At 36.2% G+C, this 25,897-nt stretch overlaps 3 protein-coding genes across 3 annotated transcripts in view; 2 read left to right on the plus strand and 1 right to left on the minus strand.

Moving 5' to 3' along the window:
• The window catches only part of LOC134853265 (tumor protein p63-regulated gene 1-like protein), a 429,513-nt gene that overhangs the window by 341,918 nt on the left and 61,698 nt on the right, over nucleotides 1–25,897 (minus strand). The gene's annotated exons all lie outside the window — the stretch shown is intronic.
• The window catches only part of LOC134853548 (tumor protein p63-regulated gene 1-like protein), a 454,277-nt gene that overhangs the window by 321,229 nt on the left and 107,151 nt on the right, over nucleotides 1–25,897 (plus strand). The gene's annotated exons all lie outside the window — the stretch shown is intronic.
• On the plus strand, nucleotides 3,098–25,897 carry LOC134853193 (uncharacterized). The gene is made up of 3 exons (XM_063869152.1): nucleotides 3,098–4,198; nucleotides 23,252–23,841; nucleotides 25,285–25,897. Exons 1-3 carry the CDS (start codon nucleotides 3,306–3,308, stop codon nucleotides 25,668–25,670), a joined length of 1,869 nt encoding a protein of 622 aa, XP_063725222.1. The 5' UTR covers nucleotides 3,098–3,305; the 3' UTR covers nucleotides 25,671–25,897.

Consider the following 25,897-nt stretch of genomic DNA (forward strand, 5'->3'; position numbering starts at 1 on the left):
TGACAATGCAATGAGTCAAACGTTTTTGAAAATTTCTACGTGAACGTTTCCAATCTGATTTGGTTTCTATTGGTAAAATGAAAACCGTTTTTGAGCTGCTTCGTCGAGTGTGGTGTGTATCAAAACTATGCGTCTATGAACACGTTTCTGTTATGGGGGTGTATGCTTATAAGTTTTGGGCCTAATTTTGAAATCGAATTTGCTGTAACAGCGTTCAAGTGGTTTTCAACTGGGTATTCAAAGTATGTTCCTGTGAAGACCATTAGTCGTTTGTTTGATGTGTTTTACATGAGCTATTATTGTTTTGAGAATTCTTATTTGGTAAAAATTGGCCGTTTTCATGTTTTCGTTGAAATTTTTATTTGGTTCTTCGTATTTTTATGGTTAATGTTTTCATCCTGTTAAGTTGCCCTGCAACCAGCGATGCTGTGTCGCTTGTCCGTACTGTATAAAAGAAATATAACGTTTTTTAGGAGTGTTTTCTTTTAAAATTTGGATTTTTTGTATATGTTAGGTATTTGTGTAGTTATTTCTGCTATTTCCCCAAATGAGTTTTGTATGTTTTTCCTACGAGAGAGGTTTTTGTTTGAAAACAAAAATCGTATGATAAATTTTAATAGTGTGGTTCTTCTAGTTTTATTTCGACTTCTACTTGTTCCAGTTTGTCTACCAGTTTTTAAATTTTTGTTGGGTTCACTGACTGATGGCAGATCTGATGTTCTTTTCTCTTTTAAATTGTGATGTTTAACTTATCATAAAAACTCTGGTCATTTTCAAGTTTTAGTAGTGATGTGCTTTCAACTTTTGTTTTTCAAGTTTTTTTGTTCCGTTTGTTAGTCTGCGGATTTCAATACCATAAACTCTTTGATAATGCAGTGAGTCAAACATTTTTCCAATTCGATTTGCTTTCTATTGGTAAAAAAGAAAACCATTTTTGAGCTGCTCCGTCGAGTGTTGTGTGTATCAAAACAAGGCGTCTGTGGGTCCAATTCTATTAGATGCGTGCGTTTATAAGCTCTGGGCCTTTTTTGAAATCAAAGTTGCTGTAACAGCGTTTAAGTGGTTTTCAACTGAGTATTCAGAGTCTTTTCCTGTAAAATCTATCAGTCATTTGTTTAATGTGATGGATGAGAATTTACTCGAGAGCTTATAATATTTGGAGTTTGTGCTGAGATTATTTAATTGTGCTCGAGAGATTGCAATTGTTTTACTTGAGTCGAGTTTGCTATGGGGTTAATGATGTTATAGTTTGCAACAAAATTCCAGTTAAAAGTTGCAAAACAGTTTCCATTTTCATTTTTTAGTCTACTAAAAGAACGTTTTGTGGTAATCGATTTTTGTATTTGGTTATCCATGTTTGAGTAATTAGGAAAAATAAGTATTTTAGCTGTTGATTGTAGTTTTGATACTGGAAGCAGGTTGCTGTACTTTTTATGTGACTATAAAATTTGTTCGATAAATAGGCGAGCTACTTTCGTGTTTTATTACTCGTTTTGTTGTAACTAATCCTTCGTGGGTAAAATGCGATGATGTTTTCTCATGTATGCTTAAAAGTTGAGTTTAGATTATTCTCAGCATTGACAGAATTCAATGGTCAATGCTGGTTTCGTTAACAATTGTTTTCTCTCTAAATCTGCGTTTTCTTGTTAATGATGATGTGTTTCTGTAATATTTTGTTGTTCATTGGTTTGATTGTTTTTATTGTTTATTTGATGTTGGAGTTTCACAAGATTGCGTATGGTTGTTGAATCAGATTCTGGAATTGCGTTTTGTTTTCTGGAAAAACACTTTTTTTAAGGGTTTATTGTCGTTACCAGAAAAAATGGTTTTCCTCTAGAAGCAAGGATTCTTCACCAAAGTAACAAAATTTAAATTTTTAACTCATGCATTGTATTTTTGTAGGATTTAATGATTTTATGAGTTTGAAATAAAAGTTTTCTTAAGAAACTTTACGGCAGATTTTAAATTTTCAGGTAGGTAAACGATAGTGTCGAAGTTTTGCTGTCTTGTTATTTAAGTATAATTTTAGCTATTGTGTATTATTCAAAAATTATTGCTCATAAAATAAAATTTACGGCTCTATTTCATAATGCAATTCAAATGAAATTTTAAAAAAACTTTATTACGAGGCCAAACTGTGCACTGGTTAGGAGGACAATTTTGTGTCTGTATGTTCCTGGATTCCAGAGACAAGTATTTATACCTGCTAAAGATTTGTCGGAACGATCAAAGACATTGAAAGAACAAAAGAAGAACAAAGGGAGCGTCCTTGTTGCGGAATCCGCTTACAATGCACAAAATGCACAATTTGGCCTCGTAATGTTATGCATAATTAGGTCTTCGACTTTATTTTTGGCTCGGCATGATTAGACTTATTGAGAGGTGGAAATAAGCTAAGCCGAGTATCAACTCGTTTTGATTAGTTTTTTTTTAACTAAGTTAGTATCAAGGCTCCTCGAGACTCGTTGGTCGCACCAGATGAGTTTTGGTCTGGGTTGGCCTTAGAAAAATCTCGGATAAGGTACACCGTCTGTTCGTCACGCTATCTTATTTTTGGCTGGATAGATTAGTGAAACTTCTAAGCTGCTACATTCAAAACGGGAGTTGACTTCAAAGGAAAAAAACTTCCTTGTAGTTAGCAGTAATTTTCTTAGCAGATACCAAACGTTTGAAGGATAGATGCACAAAATATCTACATCTCCATTTCTTTTATCTACAGAATCAGCCCAACGAAAGTAGCCAATCAATTATTTTGTCCTAGATTTTTGTGGAAAAATTTTTCAATGATGTAATACTTTTCAATAATGTAATAATAATTTTAATTTTCTGAATTTTCTGTAATTACTCCGTGTAATTTTGGCAGTCTTAAGATCTACTACCTCTTCACTACCTCTAGCGTAGAGAAAAAGTCTGAGACCTTTTTCCTCAAGTATGAAAATCTTTCTTTTCGATCGCAGTGGTATATGTTAGGCTGCAGGTGTTTTTAAAAACTGATTTTTGTTTTGTTTTTTTTTTATCGCTTTTCTCAGCGGCATGAATCTTATTCTACTTCTGTGGTATTATGAGTTTGTGAACAGATGTTGATTTTTGTGTGCTTTCATTATAACATGTAAATAACAAAACGCTGTTTTTTAATTGTATAAACTCAAAAAATGCACTTTCGTAATATGAAAGATTTGAACGTTGCTTGGACACTGTTGTGGCAAAGAGAATACTAAAACATTATACGCTTTATTGGATTAAAAGTTACTGCTGTTGAGTTTTTACTTCGATAAAGTGAGATGCTATCGAGTTGTATTTGAGAGATGTTAGCACAACTTGAAGCCTCAATTGCCGATATCGATGATCGGTATTACCGATTTTTCCATCAGCAACGATCATTCGCCGAGGCACTCACGAATGCGCGCAGTGGCCTGTATGTCCCGGAAGCAGTCAAGAGCTTGAATGAAGTGAGTCAATTTCTGAACAGTGGAAAGTTAGAGCGTAGCAATGATGTCCGAATCGTGGAAAACTTCCTGGTGATGTGCGATGACTTGGAAGGTCTTCGGAAAGACATGAAACGATATCTGATCGACTGTCTGGAGATAAAACCAGATCTGAAGCACCTGAAACAGACTAAAAATCTGATGCACTCTATGAACAAGTGGAGAACAATGCTTGACCCTGAGTTCGATTTCTCGGAACTGAGAGCAAAATGGCCGCATTACAACGTCCAAAAACTGAGTTCAGTCGAGGCGAAACTTCTTTACGCTGGAATTGTATCCTTCCTGCCTATTTTGATCGACACCGTCAAAATAGCTTTCAAATACCTGAAACTGATCGACAAAAAATCAGTTTGGAATCAAAACCTAAAGCAAGACGATCAGAGTTTCCAAGAAATAACAGCAAGAACAGATGCGAGTTCTCATCTATCCAACACACTTGCATGTTCCAGACAGTCTTCAAGAACCCACACCACCAACACCCTGGAAAATGGGACTCTGGATGGAGAACTGGAGGTGCAGATGGATCAAACAAGCCGCCCTGTGACTGTAGCGTCAGTTTCTCACAAGTCTGGCTCCCATAAGGTGTCCGTACCACTTTCTAGAAAGTCATCAGACCGAGCGAGCAAAACTGCTTCTTCAGCTCGCAGTGGATACTTTAGCACGAGCGTCAGACAAAGCAGGCCGAGCTCAAGAGTGGAACTGGCCAGGTCAAGGTGGGAACTCGTCGTTCAATCTAACATTAACTACTTTAGGAAACGCTAGAACCGATAATTATACCCTTGTCATTTTCACTATCTTTTAGATTATTAAAGTATAGTGTCCCGATTGTGAGTCCTTCCTAAATGAGAAGGATCATTTTGTTTCGGAAATCATTCCCCGAGTCGACACTTTTCACCTAATTTGAAGCAAGATTTGAGTGGTTTAGGCTGTTTTTTAGACAATTGCACTCAAAATCATGCTTCATAGTGAGCGGTTTGAGCGGCTTTCTTCGATAAACCGCTCAAAAACAGTTCATATCTTGCGCAAAAATTTTTCAAAACTAAAAGCTTTTATTTCGATTTCATGGACTCATTAAAAATACAAAAACATAAACAATTTATGAAAAAAAGTTATTGTAGTTAATTTTCTAAGGATTTCTTGCTTCTCCAGGATCATTTTCTCTACTTAAAACAACCAAAACTTTAATTGCTATTTTAATCAAAATCGATATCATCAAGACCTTTCTTGGATCTTCAACAATTTTGAAATAAGTTGAATTCATTTAAACTATAATAATCAACAAGGCTTCTCCTTGATTTCATCTAGATCCTCAAAGCCTCTCCTTTTATCTTTTATCTAAAATCTTTCATATAAAACTTTTAAATTTATTTATTTCTTAAATTTGGATCATCCATGTTTTCCTTGTATCCATTGAACTTACTTTTATAATTCAAAACCATATCATTGAGCAAGTGTCCAACGACCAAAAACGACGATTCATTCTTCAATTTTTCCAATCGACCCAACACTAAACGATTTTTTTTTCAAAAACTTGCCATTTAAAGTCAGCTAAACATCCTTCACCTACAACCCACCTCTTTTTTGACCCAGGCCTATAACAACTCTTAAAAATAGTTAGTTCTAATAAAGTATGTCATGCTTTGTTTGTGTTTTAATTATATTTGAATATTGTGGATTTATATATCATTCTCCAACCCCCGATCTAAAACGATCCCCATTTAAGCGAGGTTAACTTTACCTAAAGGTAGAAAACGTCACAAACGTTTGCGGGTACTAAAAAATTATTCTATTGATTAGATATACTCTCGCGCCAATCCGACTTGCCACAGCATCGAAATGACCCGAGAATTGAATCACCAAACAGTAATAAATTTGGAAATGGACAATTAACACCTGGATTTGCATCAATCATTCTAACTTTTAACAAAAAAAAACAAACAAAAAAACGAAATCATAAGAAGAAACAAACAGGAATCATACGCAAACTTGAGAACCTCCAAGATCAATTAAACAATCAAAACAAACATATCTAAAAACAGCAATTAGTTTTCGATTCCCTAGAAACAACAGCAACATCCATAAAAGTAAAAGTGAAATGTAAACTAATTATAACAGTACGACCTAAGATTTCGAATCAACCAAAAAGACATATTGAAAGTTAAACATAAACAGTGAAACCACATTAAACAAGAAGCAAAACTACTTTAGTTTGGAAGTTGACTCTATCATACCAATCCCCATACGACCCGGCAGCGACCCATCACACGGAAAAATACATTTTTGTCATAACCTCATCATAAATTTATTTCAAAAAAGCAACAGTTAACGCCAACAAAAAACTCTGGAAGTTGAAAATAAAAAGGCAAATACTACACCATTATCTTCCAAGTATATGCAATGTCTCGTTATAATATAAAATATTAACCTTCGAAACTCTATATCTGAACTAGACAAAAAAACGCCACCATATAGAATACAAACAGAAGATTTTGAACTAAATTTCTCAATGGTTTTGTAGAAAAAATCGAACAAGTACAACACCAAAATTCACAAGGAGCTGATTCAAACTTCAATTTTTTTTTCAATCATTCACAGCTAAGTCTCAGTTTTAGATACAGATGAAATTTTTTTTATCAGCACCACAAACATCACTACACCCAGCAGTAGAAAAAAAATGAATCTTTTTCCACTCTTTTTTTATCGCAATTCTCGAAAAAATCACTGATAAAGAAACATCCTGATTCATAAAACTCGATCTACAAAAAAACTAGAATGTTTTTTATTAGATTATTCCCACCACAAAAAAGACCTCATTGAACAATCTAGACAACCATTGATGATGATTCATTTTGGCAGACGAAACAGGTTGTTTGGGTTTCTGAATGGTATCATGATTTGTTCGTTAACATATCGAATGATATATCAAGTTCATCAATTCAAACAACCTCATTGAACAAAAATTATTTAAGAAAAATCCCATCTATGAAGTACAACATCATTAAATCACAATACAATGTTTCACGATAGTCTAAACTTCAATCTTGACAGTTTAAAAATGTCTTAACCGAGCAAAAGTCACTTTCATACTAGCCATAGTAATGGTAATCATTTCTGCCGAAGAATGTTACGAAGACCCTTTAGTTTTTTAAAGAAAGGAAAAACTAAATAAAAATCAAAATGGTTGACCAGACCCCAACAACAAACTGCCCACCTATTCACCCAACCCAAAATCCCCCAACAACTATCAACTCAAATATACTACAAACCAATACTGAATCCTCCATCCAAATTCCTTGTCCCGCAAACCCTTTTGACCACCGACAAGCACTACTATCAGATCCCTTCGCAACACATCAAAACGCACCATTAAGTGAACCTAAAAATGAACCAAACTATAAAATTTACATAACACTACCTCAACCTATTACATTTTCATAACACTACCTCAAGACTTAAGCAGAACAAGACCTCATTTGTAACAGCAACCACAAAAATTAACAATTGAAACTAAAATCACTCACCCACGACAACAATGCAATTTTACAACGTTAAGAGTTTTATTTAACATAAACTCACCATCTGAATTCGCGTAATTCTCCGCTACTATTTTTGAACAATTGAAAACCTAATTTGGAAAATTAACTGATAACAAGTTCAAACAGCTTTCACACGTTTCAATTGTTCCTTTAACCCGGTTCCGATAAAGAGGTAAAATCTTAAATAACCAGCGCCGCTTATTAACACTACTTATTACTAACATGTACAGGAAAGTCCCACTATATGCAAACCAGATTAAACTGGATAAAATATTCTATCGAAGAACGAATCAATTTTTTATTTTGACCACGATAAAGAATTATTTATAAAACACAAGACAGCACTAATCAAAGGCCATTGTTTTTGAGAAAAGGAAAGAAACAAAATCAAATGATAAAGCACCTGATTCAATCGAAAAAAGGTTTTAAAGGAGAAAAGACCCTGCTCAAAGAGACACTCACAAGTATTCCCCAAATGGCCTTACTCACCAGTCAATTGCAATTCATATTGAGCATGTGCTCAGAACCCCGATTTAAACTTTTTTAAGAGCTGGTTGATAAACTCTTCATAATAGCTGAACTAATTGAAAGTTTTTGCGAAAATAACTAATAAGATGATAACTAAAACTGAAATACTTAAGTACAAAGAAATATATTGTAAAGAATTTGTGGAGAAAAAGAAATGAGCAGCAAAAAGGGGATGAAAACGTGGCGACCTTACGACTATGGAATGGCAAATCTTTTGGTTGTGCTTGCCGCAGTAACAACTCGCACAGAATACAAAGAATGAAGCCGACATCGCATCGAATGTTTCCATTGAAAAATAACAAGTGCCAATTGGATGTCCAAACTCAATGATGTTTGTCCTTGTCACCTGGTGCTTCTCTCAGTAAATCATTGTCTTGTACTCGATCTAAACGAACGAAAAGTTGAGAATTAACGTAGTCTCGCTCTAACTTAATTCAAATCGGCAACTTCAATACAACCTTTTTGAATCAACAAGAATCTCTCAATCTCATCATAAATACTTCGTTACACGATCAAACTTCTATTTCGTCAAACATTCTAGAAGATGCTCCGTTCACTTATTACAAGTAGAGCTTTGATTTTAAAAGCTTCCTTAATCCCGGATATATAAACTATGTGATTTTTTGCTTAATATTTATCACTGTGAAAAGGTTAATACTAACCAAACATGATCAATTACTAAATTTTACTCTGAATTATACAGCTAAAGCTATTCATAGTTTCAGCCAGACAAAATATAAAACGATAGGTTACAAAACGATATATAGATTAGAAATCAGTTGCTTTTTCCCTCCTATCACCTCAAATGAATACAAGTGTATTTTGGGACTAGGAAATATCATAGTAAGATTAGAATTTGTATTAGACTAAGAAGTTGCACAAATCTTCCCGACCGGAAATTAGATAGAGTGACAAACAGAAGGTTTACCTTATCCAAAACTACTCTATACGGCCACCCCGGCCCTAAACTCATCGTGGTTGTCGGAAAAAACTGAACCGCTTCCCTCCCTGACTAGCAGAGTACCTTTTTGTAAAATATTGCCAAGCTTAGATGAAAAAATAGAGAGACGATACAACTTTCCTAAAACTCTTGCTGAAAATCTAGTCTTTTTTCATTAAATATTATTCTTTTTTGTGCTGCCTAACTTTTTGAAAAACTGTATCATTAAAACAAAAAATAAAGAAATAAACCTCGCCATTTTGCAGATAGTTCATATTTTTCATGACTAAAACTCCAATAGCTTGACTGTTTTGCTAAATTTAACAGGACCGATATTGAGCGTGAGAGCCCGTTCACACTAGGCAAAACGCTGCTTTTTTGACAGACGAAAACGTGTCAGTCAAGGTCGGCCAAGGTGGTTTTATGAACTAGCAAATTTGAGTCATAGAAAGGAAATGACCCCGAATCTACCGGGACGCACTGTGTATACGCTCGGCTACTGTCCTTGTATTATATGCAACTGTAATTCAAACTTGTGTTTTTTGCAAGTATAGTTCAAACTTGTGTTATATGCATTTGTTTTAACTTACTAAGTGCTCAGCAACGTCCGCACTCTTCGTTACTATTTGCTCAGCAACGTCCGGAGCAATTTTAACGAGGTGTCTGACGAATAAGATCGTTAGGGTCTTAACGGTTGCCGAGCGAGCGACGTTATCTTTGCCGTAGTGTAAAGCAGTTACTCGACCTAAAGTGTAGTACCCACGAGGGCTGCTGAGATCGACAGTCCAGACGAGATCACCAGTTCGTAAATCGCGATTTGATTCGTGCGCGCTTTCTCAAGGAAGGACATACTTCTTCAGCCAACGCTACCAAATAGCATTCGCGTAAGCTTGAGCTCTCACATAGCGCTTTCGGTGGTCGAAACGTTTATCAAATGTTAGCGACGGAAAGCTAACACCGTGCTCACCCAAGAGAAAAGCATAGGCGTTAAGGCTTCCAAATCATTTGAATCGGGACCAACAGATGTTTTCGGGCGAAAATTTAATGATTGCTCCACTAAAAAAAACGTGGTCGACAATACCTCGACGGTTAACTTGCTTCGAATTCCAACGATTGCGTAGTAGACGCGTTTGCAACTGCGCACTAGCTTTTACAAAGACCCACTATGATGCGGCGCACCAGGAGGATTGTATTTCCATTTAATCCCTTTATGAACTATCAATGCGGGAGCCTGTTTGTTCCAACTTTGTACGCAAAACACAAGTTCTCTCTCATCTCCAAGGAAATTGGTACCGTTGTCGGACCATACAACACTATACGTACAACGGCGGGTGGTAATTCTTTCCATTCCCATGACGCAAGAGCGGGTGAACATAGACGGAACACACTCGATGTGCACGGCATGGGTAGTCATGCAGGTGAACAAAAAGGCCCATCTTTTCTCACTACTGCGGCAAACAGTCACGTAAACTGGACCAAAATATTCCACACCCCAGTTACTGAAAGGCCTATCGCGGCAACCAAGTTGTTCGCTGGAGAAGTCAGAGTACATAGGATGTAACGTGTTTGCCTTGTGTTTTATGTAAACACAACAACATCTTTCAATTGCACGTAGGGCCGCTCGCGTACCCGACACCACAAACCCTTTGTGTAATATGGCTCACAATTAAGCCAAGTGCTGATATTTGTGGTCAAAATGCACATGCCTCGCAAACAATTTCAGCGACAAGTGACGATAATCTAATGTGATGGGATGCTTAGTTCCAAACTTGGTTTCCGCTAAGCGTTGAATTCGTCCCATAGAACAAATGATGCCACCGAGGCCGATAAAAAATAGGTAACCTGAAATGCGACAAAACCTTTTTAACAGTATACCAGATTGATGTTGTTCAAAATCAACCGGTAACACTTCGGATTGAGCTACAAGAAACAATTATTCTTTCGCAATTGCTACTTCGGTCGGATCTGTTTTTTGAGCAGTAGACCCGCAGAAGTGCTTGTGTTTCGGCAATAAAATCAGCATAAAGTAAACATATCGCTGCAGTTTCCTAAACTTACTATACTTCTCTAAAATAACTACGGGTTCTGGCCGCTTGAAAATGTGTTCAGTTGTCTGTGGTGTCGTCCACAGATTTATCCGAGAGGATATGTATAACAACGTCCAGATTTGGTTTGAAAGGCCACTATATGCCTAAAAGGAAGCTTGGGCCCCTGACCCAACGGTTTTATTCAAGGCATTTTGCCGATATTCCACGTGTCCCAGTGTCTGCGGTGTTATCTCCACTTTTTCCATGGTGCTAATGGAATGGACAAAGCCTTCATTGGTGCTACCATTGCCATGCCAAACTGAACGCAGTTTCATTTTTTTGAGTCTCAAAAAACCAGTCACGATGGAAACCAACCGCGCAAAACAAATCTTGCGACCTATCATCAAACATATGAAGCTCATATTGATCAAATGATTTACTGACATAGCACCGGGGATTGAATATCTCTCCTAAGACAAACAGGCTTGAATGCCACTCATTGAATTGCTTTCGGAGCGCTTCTGGTAAGGATCATCACATTGTTGCCATTCTGTGCTCCAAATGTCTTTAGGAAGCAGGCGGGCCCTTAAAATGTAGGGAGCCAGCAAACCAATAGGGTCGAAGAACGATGAAACAAAACTGAGAACAGTTCGTTACTCACCGGTTATTTCCACGAGTGACAACAAGAGAGTCATTTCCATAATTCTAATTTAACCCTATTACAAGAGAATTCAAGTGGTCATTACCACTCGCAATAACCTTTACTATATGGAGCTCATATTGATCAAATGATTTACTGAAATAGCACCGGGGATTGAATATCTCTCCTAAGACAAACAGGCTTGAATGCCACTCATTGAATTGCTTTCGGAGCGCTTCTGGTGAAGGATCATCACATTGTTGCCATTCTGTGCTCCAAATGTCTTTAGGAAGCAGGCGGGCCCTTAAAATGTAGGGAGCCACCAAACCAATAGGGTCAAAGAACGATGAAACAAAACTGAGAACAGTTCGTTGGTCACCGGTTAAATCCACGAGTGACAACAAGAGAGTCATTTCCATAGTTCTATTTTAACCCTAATACATGAGAATTCAAGTGGTCATTACCACTCGCAATAACCTTAACTTTTTCTTCAATTGAAGTAACTTTTCTAACCAACTTGGTGAGACGGAATCCTACCAATTTAAGAAGGTTCACCAGATCCTTGTCTACTCTCAATGCGTCATTGCGGTTTCCGAATGAATACAAGTAATCATCTTATAGAACCTAGTAAATACTGCTCTAGATGCTTCAGGAAAAAATTCAATGTTATCCCTGGCGGTTTGCTGAAGTGCGAAGTTCGAGCACGTCTGAGCACGCCGGGAAACCCGGGCAACGAAAACATGCCGTGTATACTGAAAACTTCCACATCCGCGGTGGCATCCTCGCGCCACAAAAATCACAATGAAGGTTGGTCACAAGGAGATACCCTACCTGGAGGAGCATACCCTCGATGTGCGCGGAGACGGCAAATTGACGTTGATGGAAACGCATTAACACGTGTAACAAATTTTGCATTATATCAGGCCGAACGAGCAAAGGTTTGTTTGAAGATTGGCCGTAAAATTTGGACGCGCCATTTAAAACCGACGAACCTTACCTGGCTTGTTTAAGCTGAGGGTAAAATTGTGGGGTAAATACCACTCAGCAAAGCTGCGGATCATGCGGTTTAACCGGAATGACATAACATTTATCGAGGTCCGTTTTTATTGTCTCAGCGTGTTTATTCTTTAATCACTATCTTTGTCGAGCCGTTTTTCAAGCGTCAAGAACGACTATCGTCGGCCCATAACATTCCTACCCAATACCGTTCAGCATCATTGTATGTTGTTGATCAAGAAGGGTATGCGCTCGCTGATCGGCTGCGGAGCGTGCATCAGCTTGCTTGTATGTGCCATAGCTTTCTAACTAATACAACACTTTAACTTGGATAACAAGTTCCACATCCTCGGCATTGCACTTGAAACATGTTGACAGCAATCCAGAACATGAAGGGAGTAGGCCACTCAAAACCCATCCTACCGGCAGACGAACAGCCTTGTGAGTTTTGCTATTTGCATCATGAATATAATCGAGCGGGCGTATGTGGTTATAAAAGTCCTAACCAATAATCATTTTGATGTCCGAATAACTATACCAAACTGGCTTTATTGGTTCCACATATAGATAGTTTTCTTGAAGGGCCGGAACATCCACCTTTTGAGCACCGAAATTTCACCAATTTTTACGCATGCGGTTTCAATAGTTTGTTTTTTCCAGCAGTTTGATTTTAAGTGTGGAAATTGTTTTGAAGCTAAGGGCTCCAATTTATTCGAAGCTAGATGTATTTGAAAAAAAAATTGCTGATTTTTTAATTTTCTCCTTAATGAGTTTTAACAATTTAATTGAACAAACCTCTTAAATTTTCAAAAAATTGACCTTGCGACGTTAGATAAAACTTTGAAGTTGAGCCCGAGTTTTCGACTCGGCATATTAACTGTCAAAAATGCATTGATAATTGTTTGCGTGTTTTTGGATTGCCCAATATTTGAATGCTTTCTAGATTCCGAGAATTTTTCATTGAACAAAAAACCGCAATACAATTTCTAAGAGCAAAAATAGACGTAAAAAGCCGACCAAAAGTTCAATGTCTGTTTTAAGTAGCGCAGTCAGTTTTCTGTTAGTTCAGACAATTTTTTTCTAAATGGCATCGTCAGTGTTTGCTTTATGGACACCGCTAAAGTTTCATATTTACTCGTGCAGCCAAAGTTTCTAAGTTGCGCGGCATGCCTTTTCTTAGGACACGTCAAACAAAAGACAAAGTGATAGATTTTGCGGCTTTTTTCCACTACCCCAACCTCCACATTTGAATTTCTCTTTTGAAACACTATTTTTTGTCATAATTTAATGAAATTTTGCGTATCGAACAACCTAACTTTTGTAAACACATTTTGCTTGCCTGCTTTACATCTTAACATCACTCAATTAGCCATTATAAAACGTAAGACAGCTAAGACAATCAAAACTTTGAAAGGTGGGGGAATGAAGTGGAAACTTTTGAAACGTGAGGGAATAAGTGGGACGAGGAGCCGATTTCGTACCTAGTAACGTAGTAATTATTGCGAACTGCCTGCTTCAACAAACTGGGAACAATTTCTGAGAGGGATTAAACCTCAGCTTACGCGTCAATAGCGCGGAATATATCGTTCATTATTTGTCCAAAATTGGCCATATTGGCAATCTTCAACCCCTCATAACTTAGGAAAAACTGATGTTAATAAAGTTGGTGAAAAACATCTAGATAAAAAGTCTAAATTTATCGAGAGAACAAAACAGCCCGAGCACAAATATTTCGTCATTTTCTTCGAAATTGGGAACAAAAAACGCTTGATCTTGGTAATCAAGGTGTCATTGTTCCCATTGTTCGAATTGACCTTGGTAATCAAAACAGTTTTCAACAAAGTCATATGAGATGAAATACTATAACGAATTCTGAAATTCTGAAACTATCTCGAATGCCGTGAAATGGACATGGACGTAATAATATTTTGAGTTCTGACCTTTCTTAGCTGATTTATACGGCCAATTCTTCAAAAATTGCTTTAATTATGCAGTCGAGAGAAACTTCAAAACTTTTTTTAAGTTTTGCTCAATTGCGCGTTATTGACCAAGATTGGTTCAGTAAAAAACCTAGAATTTATTAAGTTGAATAAGAGCCTTGTATATTATGAGTGGTTTCTCCCTCAAAGATTAAAAAATCTGATTGTCTTCTAATAAACCTTTAAACTTTAATGTCAAATTTACGCGGGTCGAGAAATAACTTTTGGAAGTACGACCCGAAGCAAGCAATACTTATTCCTAGGTCGCACTGCCAGTTTTCTTAGGTCGCGGCGACAATTGCTTTTCCTTAGTCGAGTCGCCAGTCTTCTCTTAAGCTGCGCCGCCAAACTATGTTTACTAGCGCCGCCAGGTTTTGCTTAAGTCGCGCCACCAAAAACTTGTCTTAAGTCGCGCCAGTAGTCTTCTTTTAGGTCATATCGCCAAGTGTTTCTTAACTATTTTCTAAAGTGACACCGCCAAAGTCTTCTCTGGAGCCACGCTGCCAATTTTTTTATGCGTCGAAATTGCGTCGTCAGTTTTTTTCCTAAGACACGCCGCCACTTTTATTTCATAGGTCGCGCCGATGGCCTTTTCTTAAGTTGAACCGCCGATGATTTTTCTTAAAGGGCAATGTGAAACTATTTTATAAAGTCCCACCACTAGGCATTTCTCAAGTCACGCCGTCGATGTCTTTCTAAGTCGTACCGCCAGTATTTTCTTAATTTTCGCTGCAAGTGTTTTTTAAGTCGCGCTGCCAGTCTTTTCTCAATTTGCGCCGTCAAAACTTTTTTCTTAAGTCGCACCGCCATTTTATTATTAATTTTTGGGCCGTCAGTGTATTTCTAATTCGCGCCGCCGGTGTTTTTTTTTAATTCGCGCCGCCAATCTTTGTGAAGTCTTGCTGCCAGTAGTTTCATAATTCAAGCCGCCATTTATCTTGAAGTTGCGTTGCCTACATGTTATCTTAAGTGGCGTCAACAATTACGTTCATAAGTCGCGTCGCCAGTCTTCTATTAGGGCGAGCCGCCGATGTCTTCTTAAGTTGCGCTGAGAAAGTCTTCGCTTAAGTCGCGCAACCAAATGTTTTTCCTATGTAGCGCCAAAAAATTCATTCAAGTCACGCCACCATTTTTGTTTCATGGGTCGCGCCGCCAGTCTTTTCCCAAATTGAACCGCCGATGACTTTTTAAGACGTATTGATAAAGTATTTTATAAAGTCCCACCTCTAGGCTTTCCCAAGTCGCGCCTTCGATGTCTTTCTAAGTCGTACCGCCAGTATTTTAATAATTTTCGCTGCCAGTGTTTTTTAAAGTCGCTCTGCCAGTCTTTTCTCGAATTGCGCCGTCAAAGACCTTTTTCTTAAGTCGTGCTGCCAGTATTGTTTCAAAATGAGCGGCCAAAGACGCTTAAATAAAGTTTCGCCGTCATTCTTTTCTTAATTCGCACCGCCAATTTATTATTAATTTTTGGGCCGTCAGTTTATTCCTAATTCGCGCCACCGGTGTTTCTTGTATTTCGCGCCGCCAATCTTTGTTAAGTCTTGTTGCCAGTAGTTTCATAATTCACGCCGCCATTTATCTTGAAGTTGTGTTGCCTACATGTTATCTTAAGTGGCGTCAACAATTACGCTCGTAAGTCGCGTCGCCAGTCTTTTGATAGGGCGAGCCGCCGATGTCTTTTTAAGTCGCGCAACCAAATGTTTTTCCTATGTAGCGCCAAAAAATTCATTTAAGTCACGCCACCATTTTTGTTTCATAGGTCGCGCCGCCAGTCTTTTCTCAAGTTGAACCGCCGATGACTTTTTTAAGGCACAATGATAAAGTTTTTTATAAAGTTCCACCTCTAGGCTTTCTCAAGTCGCGCCGTCGATGTCTTTCTAAGTCGTGCCACCAGTAATTTCGTGAATTGCGCTGCCAGTCTATTTTAAGTCGAACTGCCAGTCTTTTTTCAAAATGTGCCGCCAAAGACGCTTTTGTAAAGTTGCGCTGCCATTTATCCTGAAGTTGCGTTGCCTACATTTTATCTTAAGTGGCGACCCCAATTACGTTAGTAAGTCGCGTCGCCAGTATTTTGGTGCCGCCGATATCTTCTTAGGTCGCGCTACTAACGTGTTTTGTTGAGTCAGGCAACCAAATGTTTTTCCTATGTAGCGCCAATAATTTTTTAGGTCGCGCCGTCGGTTGATTCTTAAGTCCTTCCTTTCGTTAATTTTTCTTAAAATGGGCTGTCAAATTATTTGCTGAAGTTGCGCAACTAAGTTTTCATATTATGTTGTTCTGCCAGTCTTTTCTTAAGAGGCGCCGCCAAATCTTTTATCAGATCGCGCCGTGGAGTTTTTCGTTAACCTTTCTTTTTCAACAAAAAATTATAAACCAAATCTGAGGATGTTTTACATTGATACTTTACTTTCAATGCTAAAAAATTGAATTGGCAGAAACGGATGAATTCGAAAAAATAAGTTCAAGGCCTGTCAAAAAAACCCGCGAATTAAAATAAATAAGTTTTGCAAATAGAATCTTTGAAAAATTTAGTTGTGAGCTACAACCCTAAGTTATAGGGCGAATAATCAAATCCAGTTTATCTGTGGGATTCATGCCATTCAACCTGTCACTTTTTTCATATGAGAGAATCCGTTGTCATTGTGCTTAGGAATAAACTCAAAAAGTTATTTATAATTTTCAAATAAAGAGAAAATGCTAATAACAATATTTCACACAACAATAAAAATATCAAAAAATCACACAATTTCACACTGCGAAAAAATGCTAGTGATAGAGATATCAGGCAATTTTCTGGATGCGTGAAATGCTTGTTTCACAAGTGTGAAATTGTATGACTAGCCTTTTTTGTCGACCCTGGAGTTTAGCTCCTTTTGTTACTATTTACAAGCCTACCTTGGTTAAAATTCGGTACGTTCCGGTTAAAATTTGCCCAATGGTCAAAATTCCGTATGCTTTGACCATTTCGCCCAACTCGGGTTTGTATCGACTTTTAAACAACATAAGTTATCCAAACTTAAATGTTATAATTTATGCTTTTCGGGTAAGTCTTATTTTTTTATCGGAATGAAATGATCAGAGTTATTTGCAGTTTAAAGTTTTTGAACTATTTCTGAGTTTTTTTCCATCTTTTGGAATGCTGCAAAATAAACCGAGAATGTTATAAACAATGTATGATACTTGAAAGAAACTTTCATTTTCGATTCCGAATTACCGCGGAACAATCGGTATTTTTCGACCGTTCTCGTGGTGTATTTCGACCATGCTCGTCCAATTTTTCATATATCTCGACCGGGATCGGCCGAGTTTTATTATGCTTCGACCGTGCTCGTTGTATGTTTTGAATTAGTGCTCGATAAGTCATAACATAAAGTTAGCTTATCGACCTGGGTTTGCATCACGCGTCAAATAGTTTGATCTGGAGTTTTTGATTGTACCAGTGACAGTCAAACCAGTAATTACCAAAAAAAGTTCAAACATTCAAACATGAGAGTTAAATCAACCATAGGATGTTGTAGCAGAGTACCCCAAGCTCGTCAATTTTTGATATCTTTGAAAAATCTTTGATAAGTAAAGCTTGATTCTGATTGGTTGATATCAAAATTTTAAACAAATCCACGATAGGAAAAGCTTGTTTCTGATTGGTTGACTTGAAAACATCTAATGAAATTTTGATTAAAACAGCGTCGTTGATATCAAAACTATTGGAAAATCCATGACGAGTAAAACTCGATTCTGATTGGTTGTTATCGAAGTTTTTGAAAGTTCCGCGATAAGTAAAGCTCGTGTCTGATTGGTTGACTTTATTTGAGCTTCACTAAATCGGATGAAATCCAATCTGATGTTCCTTCGGGTTAAAAGTCAATTGGTCAAGAAAATTGCATAAATATTAAAGTATTTCTGTTCATTTTTTGCAACAATTGAAAATAAGTGCAAATCTCCTTCTTAAAATTTTGGGACTTTCGAAATCTCCCATTTGTTCTCAAGTTCTTTCTTTACCAATTAAAATGCCGTCAAGGAATATAATTGAAAAATTTGCATGTCTTTTTTGTGACAGAGCTCACAAGCATTAAGACATCATAAGCGCTATGCCGTTTTAAAGTGTCCAAATTGTTTTTTTTTTCATACATATAGCAGCAAAGAACTGAAACTTCATATCAAACAGAAGCATTCTTCGTGTGAAAATAGTATTCTACATAGTGATGAAAACAGCGCTCAGCAATTTCCAGACACATTCCATGAGAAGGTACATTTAAAAGTTTTTCTATGAGAACATATAAATCATAGCAATTAAAATTTTTAATGAGAAATTTTAAACTAAAAAATATTGAAATCTGTACAAAATTCTAATAATTTGATAAATTTTGATAAAGAGTTATTCTAGTAATTGGTATGAATTTTTTTGAGCACATCCATAGTTTTTTGTTCATGTTTTTGTTCAAAGGTTCTGGTTGATGATAAAACCAATTCAAGCAATAACCAGATTAAAACTATCGTGAAAATCTCATTTGAAATCGATCCAAAAATTCACAACATAATTAAAAGTTTTGGTTAAAGCAGAACTTAAAGTTATCTGCTTCGACCGTGCTCGTTGTATGTTTTGAATTAGTGCTCGATAAGTCATAACATAAAGTTAGCTTATCGACCTGGGTTTGCATCACGCGTCAAATAGTTTGATCTGGAGTTTTTGATTGTACCAGTGACAGTCAAACCAGTAATTACCAAAAAAAGTTCAAACATTCAAACATGAGAGTTAAATCAACCATAGGATGTTGTAGCAGAGTACCCCAAGCTCGTCAATTTTTGATATCTTTGAAAAATCTTTGATAAGTAAAGCTTGATTCTGATTGGTTGATATCAAAATTTTAAACAAATCCACGATAGGAAAAGCTTGTTTCTGATTGGTTGACTTGAAAACATCTAATGAAATTTTGATTAAAACAGCGTCGTTGATATCAAAACTATTGGAAAATCCATGACGAGTAAAACTCGATTCTGATTGGTTGTTATCGAAGTTTTTGAAAGTTCCGCGATAAGTAAAGCTCGTGTCTGATTGGTTGACTTTAATTGAGCTTCACTAAATCGGATGAAATCCAATCTGATGTTCCTTCGGGTTAAGAGTCAATTGGTCAAGAAAATTGCATAAATATTAAAGTATTTCTGTTCATTTTTTGCAACAATTGAAAATAAGTGCAAATCTCCTTCTTAAAATTTTGGGACTTTCGAAATCTCCATTTGTTCTCAAGTTCTTTCTTTACCAATTAAAATGCCGTCAAGGAATATAATTGAAAAATTTGCATGTCTTTTTTGTGATAGAGCTCACAAGCATTAAGACATCATAAGCGCTATGCCGTTTTAAAGTGTCCAAATTGTTTTTTTTCATACATATAGCAGCAAAGAACTGAAACTTCATATCAAACAGAAGCATTCTTCGTGTGAAAATAGTATTCTACATAGTGATGAAAACAGCGCTCAGCAATTTCCAGACACATTCCACGAGAAGGTACATTTAAAAGTTTTTCTATGAGAACATATAAATCATAGCAATTAAAATTTTTAATGAGAAATTTTAAACTGAAAAAATCTTGAAATCTGTACAAAATTCTAATCATTTGATAAATTTTGATAAAGAGTTATTCTAGTAATTGGTATGAAATACTTTGAGCACATCCATAGTTTTTTGTTCATGTTTTTGTTCAAAGGTTCTGGTTGATGATAAAACCAATTCAAGCAATAACCAGATTCAAACTATCGTGAAAATCTCATTTGAAATCGTTCCAAAAATTCACACAAAATTAAAAGTTTTGGTTAAAGCAGAACTTAAAGTTATCTGGATCAGAAATTTGTTTTCTGAAGCTTCTTCAAAATTGGGTTTTTTGTGAAACTTTGCAATGGACAATTTCTTTTTTGAAATGATACAATTTTACACAAAAATATCCTTTTTCGTGCAAGTTTTTTTTGAAAAAAAAGTGATTCAATTGAAAAACTGTAGATCAGACAGAAACTAAAAAAGACCTATTTCGAAGTTTTTCAAACAAAATAAAATATAAATTCAATTTCTCTTTTATAGGTTTTGAGACCAATTTGCTTCAATTCAGATAATAAGTTAGAGCTGAAAGAAAACTTCGACAAACAAACATTATCTTAATATCATTTGACAAATTAAGTCAAATCACATAGAATTTCGGATGTTTTAGGACTAATTTCAATAAATTAAACACAACTCCGAGTCAAAATTGTTCAGTTAATTGATTTTCCACGGAAATATCTATTTTGTTTTCTCGAAATCAAGCAAAAATACCCTTTTAAGAAAGAAATGAGCTCAAGTGAAGACACACAAGAGATTGTATTGTTTTGGCCAATCAAAAAATCAAGTTATAGAAAAAGATTGAAAACAAACCATGAAATACAGAACCTTAAACAAAATTGAGAAGATTATCAAATGAATTTATTTTTTAACAATCCAGTTCAAACTGTCGTAAAACTCCCTTAGAAAATCGATCCGACAAAAATTTTATCTCAGAAGTAACTGAAATAAGAGAATCCTTACAGCAAATTGTTAAAGGTAATTTACAGTAAAAGGGTATTTTATGAAAAATTGATTCGAAAAGTATTTGCTAAAATTTTTTATAAAAAATTACTTGATTTTTTTTAAAACATCGACTCATTGAATTGTTGAGTTGTTTTGCCTAGCTATCGCTTAGCTTAGCTAAATGAACACAATTATACATCACCGTGTTTTATGCAGATTTTTGAAGGCTATTGAGAATCGTAATTTTTTATCGCTTTCCAACGATTTTAGAAAAGTATTTATTAATTGACGAAGAAAAGAAAAAAACTTAGGATGATCTTGCTAGAACTTCCAAATTGAAAATGGATCAATCTGAACTGAAAATTGCTTCATAAACACAAGGGAAGTTAGAAGAAAAAACAGTTATCTGGTTCGGTTTTTTGATGCGAAATTTGCCCTGGACTAGAGATTGTTCGTTCAAATGATACCGTTTTCTATCTAAATTTCATTTCTTGAGCAAAAATTTAAACAAACTGTATTGGAAAACACTCAAATTGAGAGAGGGCAGATCAAGCAGAAACCGAAAATGTGTTAACTTTGTGTTTACAGGAAAACAATGTTGAAGATCGTTCTACTTATTTGTGAATTTTGAGAAAATTGTTATTGAGTTTAGGTTATGAGTAATAGTCTAAGAAAAAATCAGAAGCCGACACTCTTAAATATGGAAATTGTAAGATTTTAATTGAGTTTTTGTTTCTATCGTTTCGTTATATGAGCTAGTGAAATTATGGAAATTTTAGAGTTTGCAAGCAGATTTCCTTTGAAACTGATTTGGAGACGAAATTGATCAATTCATTGATACATTTTTTTCATTAAATTGTCTTTCTAGTGTTAATTGTCGAACAAAAACAATTGTGTTGGAGGAAAGTAGATAAAGCAAAAAACAAAATCTCTGTTCACTTTATTTGTTTATTTGTTTTGTCAAAAAAACTACTACAAAGCTCTGCTGTACAAATAGTTTTGAGAAAAAACAAGTATTATTCAGGACTAGAACCGATGAATATGTTGAAAACTTCAGATTAATAGAAGAAAATACACATCTACGTTTTTTGTTAAGAAACAGGTACAGTTTTTGAAATTTTTCATAGAAAACTTCTCCAAATCTGTTTCTTATACGAACCTAGGATGATAATTGTGATAAAAACTCGGATAAAACATGTGTTTATGGTGAATTACCAGAAAATTGAATAATTCTCAGTAATCACACTTCACCTCGATTTTTTGGATTTGTATATAATGGTTTCGATTTTGTGTCTTTTGAACGAAATAAAATTCAATGAAACTCTAGTTCTGAAGAATTGAATCAATGAAACTTTCAAAAAAATTTAAACTTATTTTAAAATTAAATTTTTTGAACTGATGTTTTTTACAACATAGATGTTCTCTAAAACAGAAAATTAGTAGAAAAAGCGATAAGGAGAGTAAAAAAGATAAGTTTTGGACAGATGCTGAGTCTTCTTTGATGACGTGAACGTAACAGTTTTCAAATTTTGAGCAATGCTGAAATCTTTTCTGAGTATTTGGAAAATTCAGCATAAGTTTCAGCATAGTTTCAGGTAGATAGAACACTTTTTAATAGAGTAACATCATCTAATAAAATGAATATTAGGACAAATTTTATCAAATCTTATTGTGTTTCGAAGATTTTTGAAAAAATTTTCAATTTTTTTGATAAAAAATCCAAGTTTTGGCACATATTACCATTGACGTACCATGAACCAAAAAACAAAATACCTTCATTACACAAACAACACGTCATAATGATACTCATCAATTACATAACGCGATCGAGATTTTTGCGGAAAAAAACCCAAAAAAATGGTTTTTCTTACCATTCTCTTACCATTTAAACCTTACAATTCCCCATCTTAAAACGTTGGAAAACCTATAACCTATCTTAATGCATTAAAAAACCTATTTCCTGTCCTAATAGATAGCCAGCAATCCCGGAAATCTATTCCCTATCTTAAAACATGGGGGCCACCGGCACCCCCCTGTCGCCTCACTCTTGTACTACTACTGTCGAAACACACCCACTTTCGAAATATATATATATGCCGTTTCGAAAACTAGATAAAGAAAATAATTGGACCGAGAAAGTCGAGAAAACGAAACAAGCAGCGTTTTTGTCGAGGAAGCTGAAACATAACTCGAGCGCCTGACCCGGGTAGAGCCAATAGGTTGTCACAGTTTTAGTAACTACAATGATCATAACTAATATGGCCTGTTATTTTGATTAGCACAGTAGTGATTATGAAAAAGAAAACAAAAGCATATGGCAAATGAATTTTTGAACTGATTTGAGGTTTGAACGTTGGAAAAACAAAAAATGAAATTAAAAGTTAAAGATCTTGTCCCTAATTCTTTAATACTGTAAGTTATTAGATAACTCAAGAGATTGAAAGCTTTAGTGAACGGATCAACGTTGCTGTTAGGTATGACGCAAGACGTGTGGTAAAACATGTAATACCTTATAAATTGGTTCCACATATCTATGACACAGACCAGGAGCTTCCAATTACTTGCAAAAAACACCGCTTTTTCTTCAGGCTTTCAGCGAAGTCGGGCTCTGGAATGGCGTGCATTGATATTTTGGTCGATGAGGGAGTGGCGCATGGCGAAGCAGAAGTCACGACTCCCAAACCATCTCGCGGAGTAATTCGCAAGTCTTGCCGGCTTTCCGCCACCCCTGCCTTCGACAGCAAAACACCACTGAGCACCCTGAGACAAAGACTGAAATCGAACCCCAGTGACATTTCAGTCATCCAAGAGAAACTGAGATCGCTGTATTCGAACAGTGAACATGGTACAAGAAGTATTCCAGATTTCGGGGTTCAAGTGGTGAACAAAACCCCCCCGCCAAGGCAAACGGCAAGAAGTGGATCGAGAGGTGAATCTGCAGCATGGAAAAAGAGTGAGATAAGGTTTACACCGCCAACTACTCGGAATCGGCCAGTCGGGAGCTGGGGAACATTGTCTGCAATGTCTGTTGTGAACAGTGGTCGCGGCGGCGGCGGCGGCGGCGGCGGCCATGATGAGGCACAGGAACAGGAAGTTGATTTTGTCCACAGATGGCCCTCTAAAGATAACCTCCATGGACATATGAGTAGGACGCCATCAAAAGATGAGAAAAAATCAGGTTATAAACAACTCCTCATTTAGAACATTTTGATCATTTTTGCCAATTTAGACCTAAAACTTGTTAAAAAATTTGAGAAAAGCAAGTATCTTAATAATTCTGAACTGCAATTTTTCACAGCAGACATTTTCTGGTCGGTCAAAAGGTTAGTGGCTGACAGCCAAAGTTTGTTGAGAAAATGATTGGACGCACAAGTGGAATTGGGGCTTACGCCACTAGTAGAACTTAACAGATCTTTCGAAGTAGTATAAAAAAATTCAGGGGCGGATTTAGGGAAGGGGCGGGGGGGGGGGGGGGGGGGGAAGACGCTTTTTCCCTTCAGGGATTTGACCCCCTGTCTACCCAAAGGGTCCCCCCTTTGGTACTTTTTAAGAAATATATACTAATTTTGGCGCCAATATATACTAATTTTGAGGGGGAAGAGCGCACCAAAAAGCACAACTTTTTGGTCAAAATTTTCCAAAAATTGCCTACAAACGCCTTTTTGGACTGTTTTTTTTTAAACTTTGCCTGCGGCGCAGAAAATTTGGCCAAAACAGGGGCCAAGGCGTGCTCAAGGAGAGCTCAAAAAATCAATTTGGTCGACCTAAAAAGAGGGTAGAAAAAGTTTTCAACATTTTTTTGTAAATCCGCCCCCCCCCCATCGAGAAAATCCTAGATCCGCCCCTGAAAAAATTAACAAAAAAATGTGTCAAAAAGTTGGTTCAAAAATTTGAGAGAGTTGCGCACTTCGAATCCATTTTCTTAACTTTTTTCCGTTTACTTTGTGTATCATTGAAAATTTCTAAAGAAAAGTATTTAAAAACATTTTGAAAAAATCATTTGTTAAAACTAATGTTCTTATAATCATGAGAAATTGAATACAATTTTTTTTACATATAGGTCTCATTGTAAATCTATGGTCTTTGATTTATATCCTAAAAACAACGAATAAATGAGTGTCAAGGAACAAAAAAACTGATGGAACCAGTTTAGGATAGATATTTATTTTATACTCTGGTATTTTATACTATTTTATAATAACTAACCAATCATGATCACTGAGTAAAACTTAGGATAGAAACTGTAAAGCTGAAACTATTCGTAGTTTCAGTCAAAGAATTAATAATAAAGATTGAAATCAGTTGCTTTATTCTTCTTTCCTTTAACCTCGAAATAAACCAGTATATCTCTATATCTATTGAGATTAGGAGATATAAGAGTAAGATTAAGATCGGTATTAGACTAAGAAGTTGCACGAATCTATCCGGCCGAAACAACGATAGCGTGACGAACAGACGGTATACCTTATCTGAAATTACTCTATGAGTGAGCCACCCCGGACCTTAACTCAGAATGATTTTTTCAGCTCACAAAAATGTTTTCGTTTCAAATTTCTGTTTCTGTTGTTTTTTTTGTTGATTTTCGTTGACTACTAATTGACGCCTGTTCTGCTTTTGTTAGGTTCTGATCCCGTGTCTGAATTGAAAACAGAAACAACCAAGAATGGTGCCAGAAGTAATCAGATGAGTTGCAAACGAAGAACTACAGCCTTGTCATCTCAGCACCTGTCACAACTCTTAGGCCTCCCCATCAAGTCCAGAAGTGAATCCGGGGCGCTTCTCAAACAAGTAGAAGCAAAAAATGAGCAAAAGCAAAAGAGTGAGGCTATTTGCTCTTCAATTATGAGTCTGAAGAGTAAATTGGCGGCGGCGGCGGCGGCGGTGGATGAGAAAGACCGAGACGTACTGCTTCTTTCTCCTACAGGCGGAAGTTTTCACAGCAACAGCACTTCACATAAGTTGACTGTTCCTCGAACAAGAGGAACGGATAGAATGTGGCAACCTTGATTCGTTTGTTAAAAATGAACGAGCACATGTATCAAAAATATGACAAGGTTGTACAAACATTTCGACGACATTAGTAAATCATTACGTGATTTCAAGACTATTTTCAAATTAAAGTTTATGATTTGAAGTTTAGAGAGCAAGGTTCACTATTGAGCTGATTATCATGTTTTAGTTTTTTGATATGTCTAAAAGTGATTGCTACACAATTACAAACGTACATAAATTCA

Source organism: Symsagittifera roscoffensis, chromosome 8, assembly GCF_963678635.1.
Source record: "Symsagittifera roscoffensis chromosome 8, txSymRosc1.1, whole genome shotgun sequence".
NCBI lineage: Eukaryota > Metazoa > Xenacoelomorpha > Acoela > Convolutidae > Symsagittifera > Symsagittifera roscoffensis.

Excerpts from the sequence above, each read along its gene's own strand:
- LOC134853193 (XM_063869152.1), top strand. The coding sequence starts at position 3,306 with ATGTTAGCACAACTTGAAGCCTCAATTGCCGATATCGATGATCGGTAT. Across the intron at positions 4,199-23,251 it reads GTGGAACTGGCCAGGTCAAG|GCTTTCAGCGAAGTCGGGCT; the intron begins GTGGGAACTCGT and ends CTTTTTCTTCAG. Across the intron at positions 23,842-25,284 it reads AAAAGATGAGAAAAAATCAG|GTTCTGATCCCGTGTCTGAA; the intron begins GTTATAAACAAC and ends TGCTTTTGTTAG.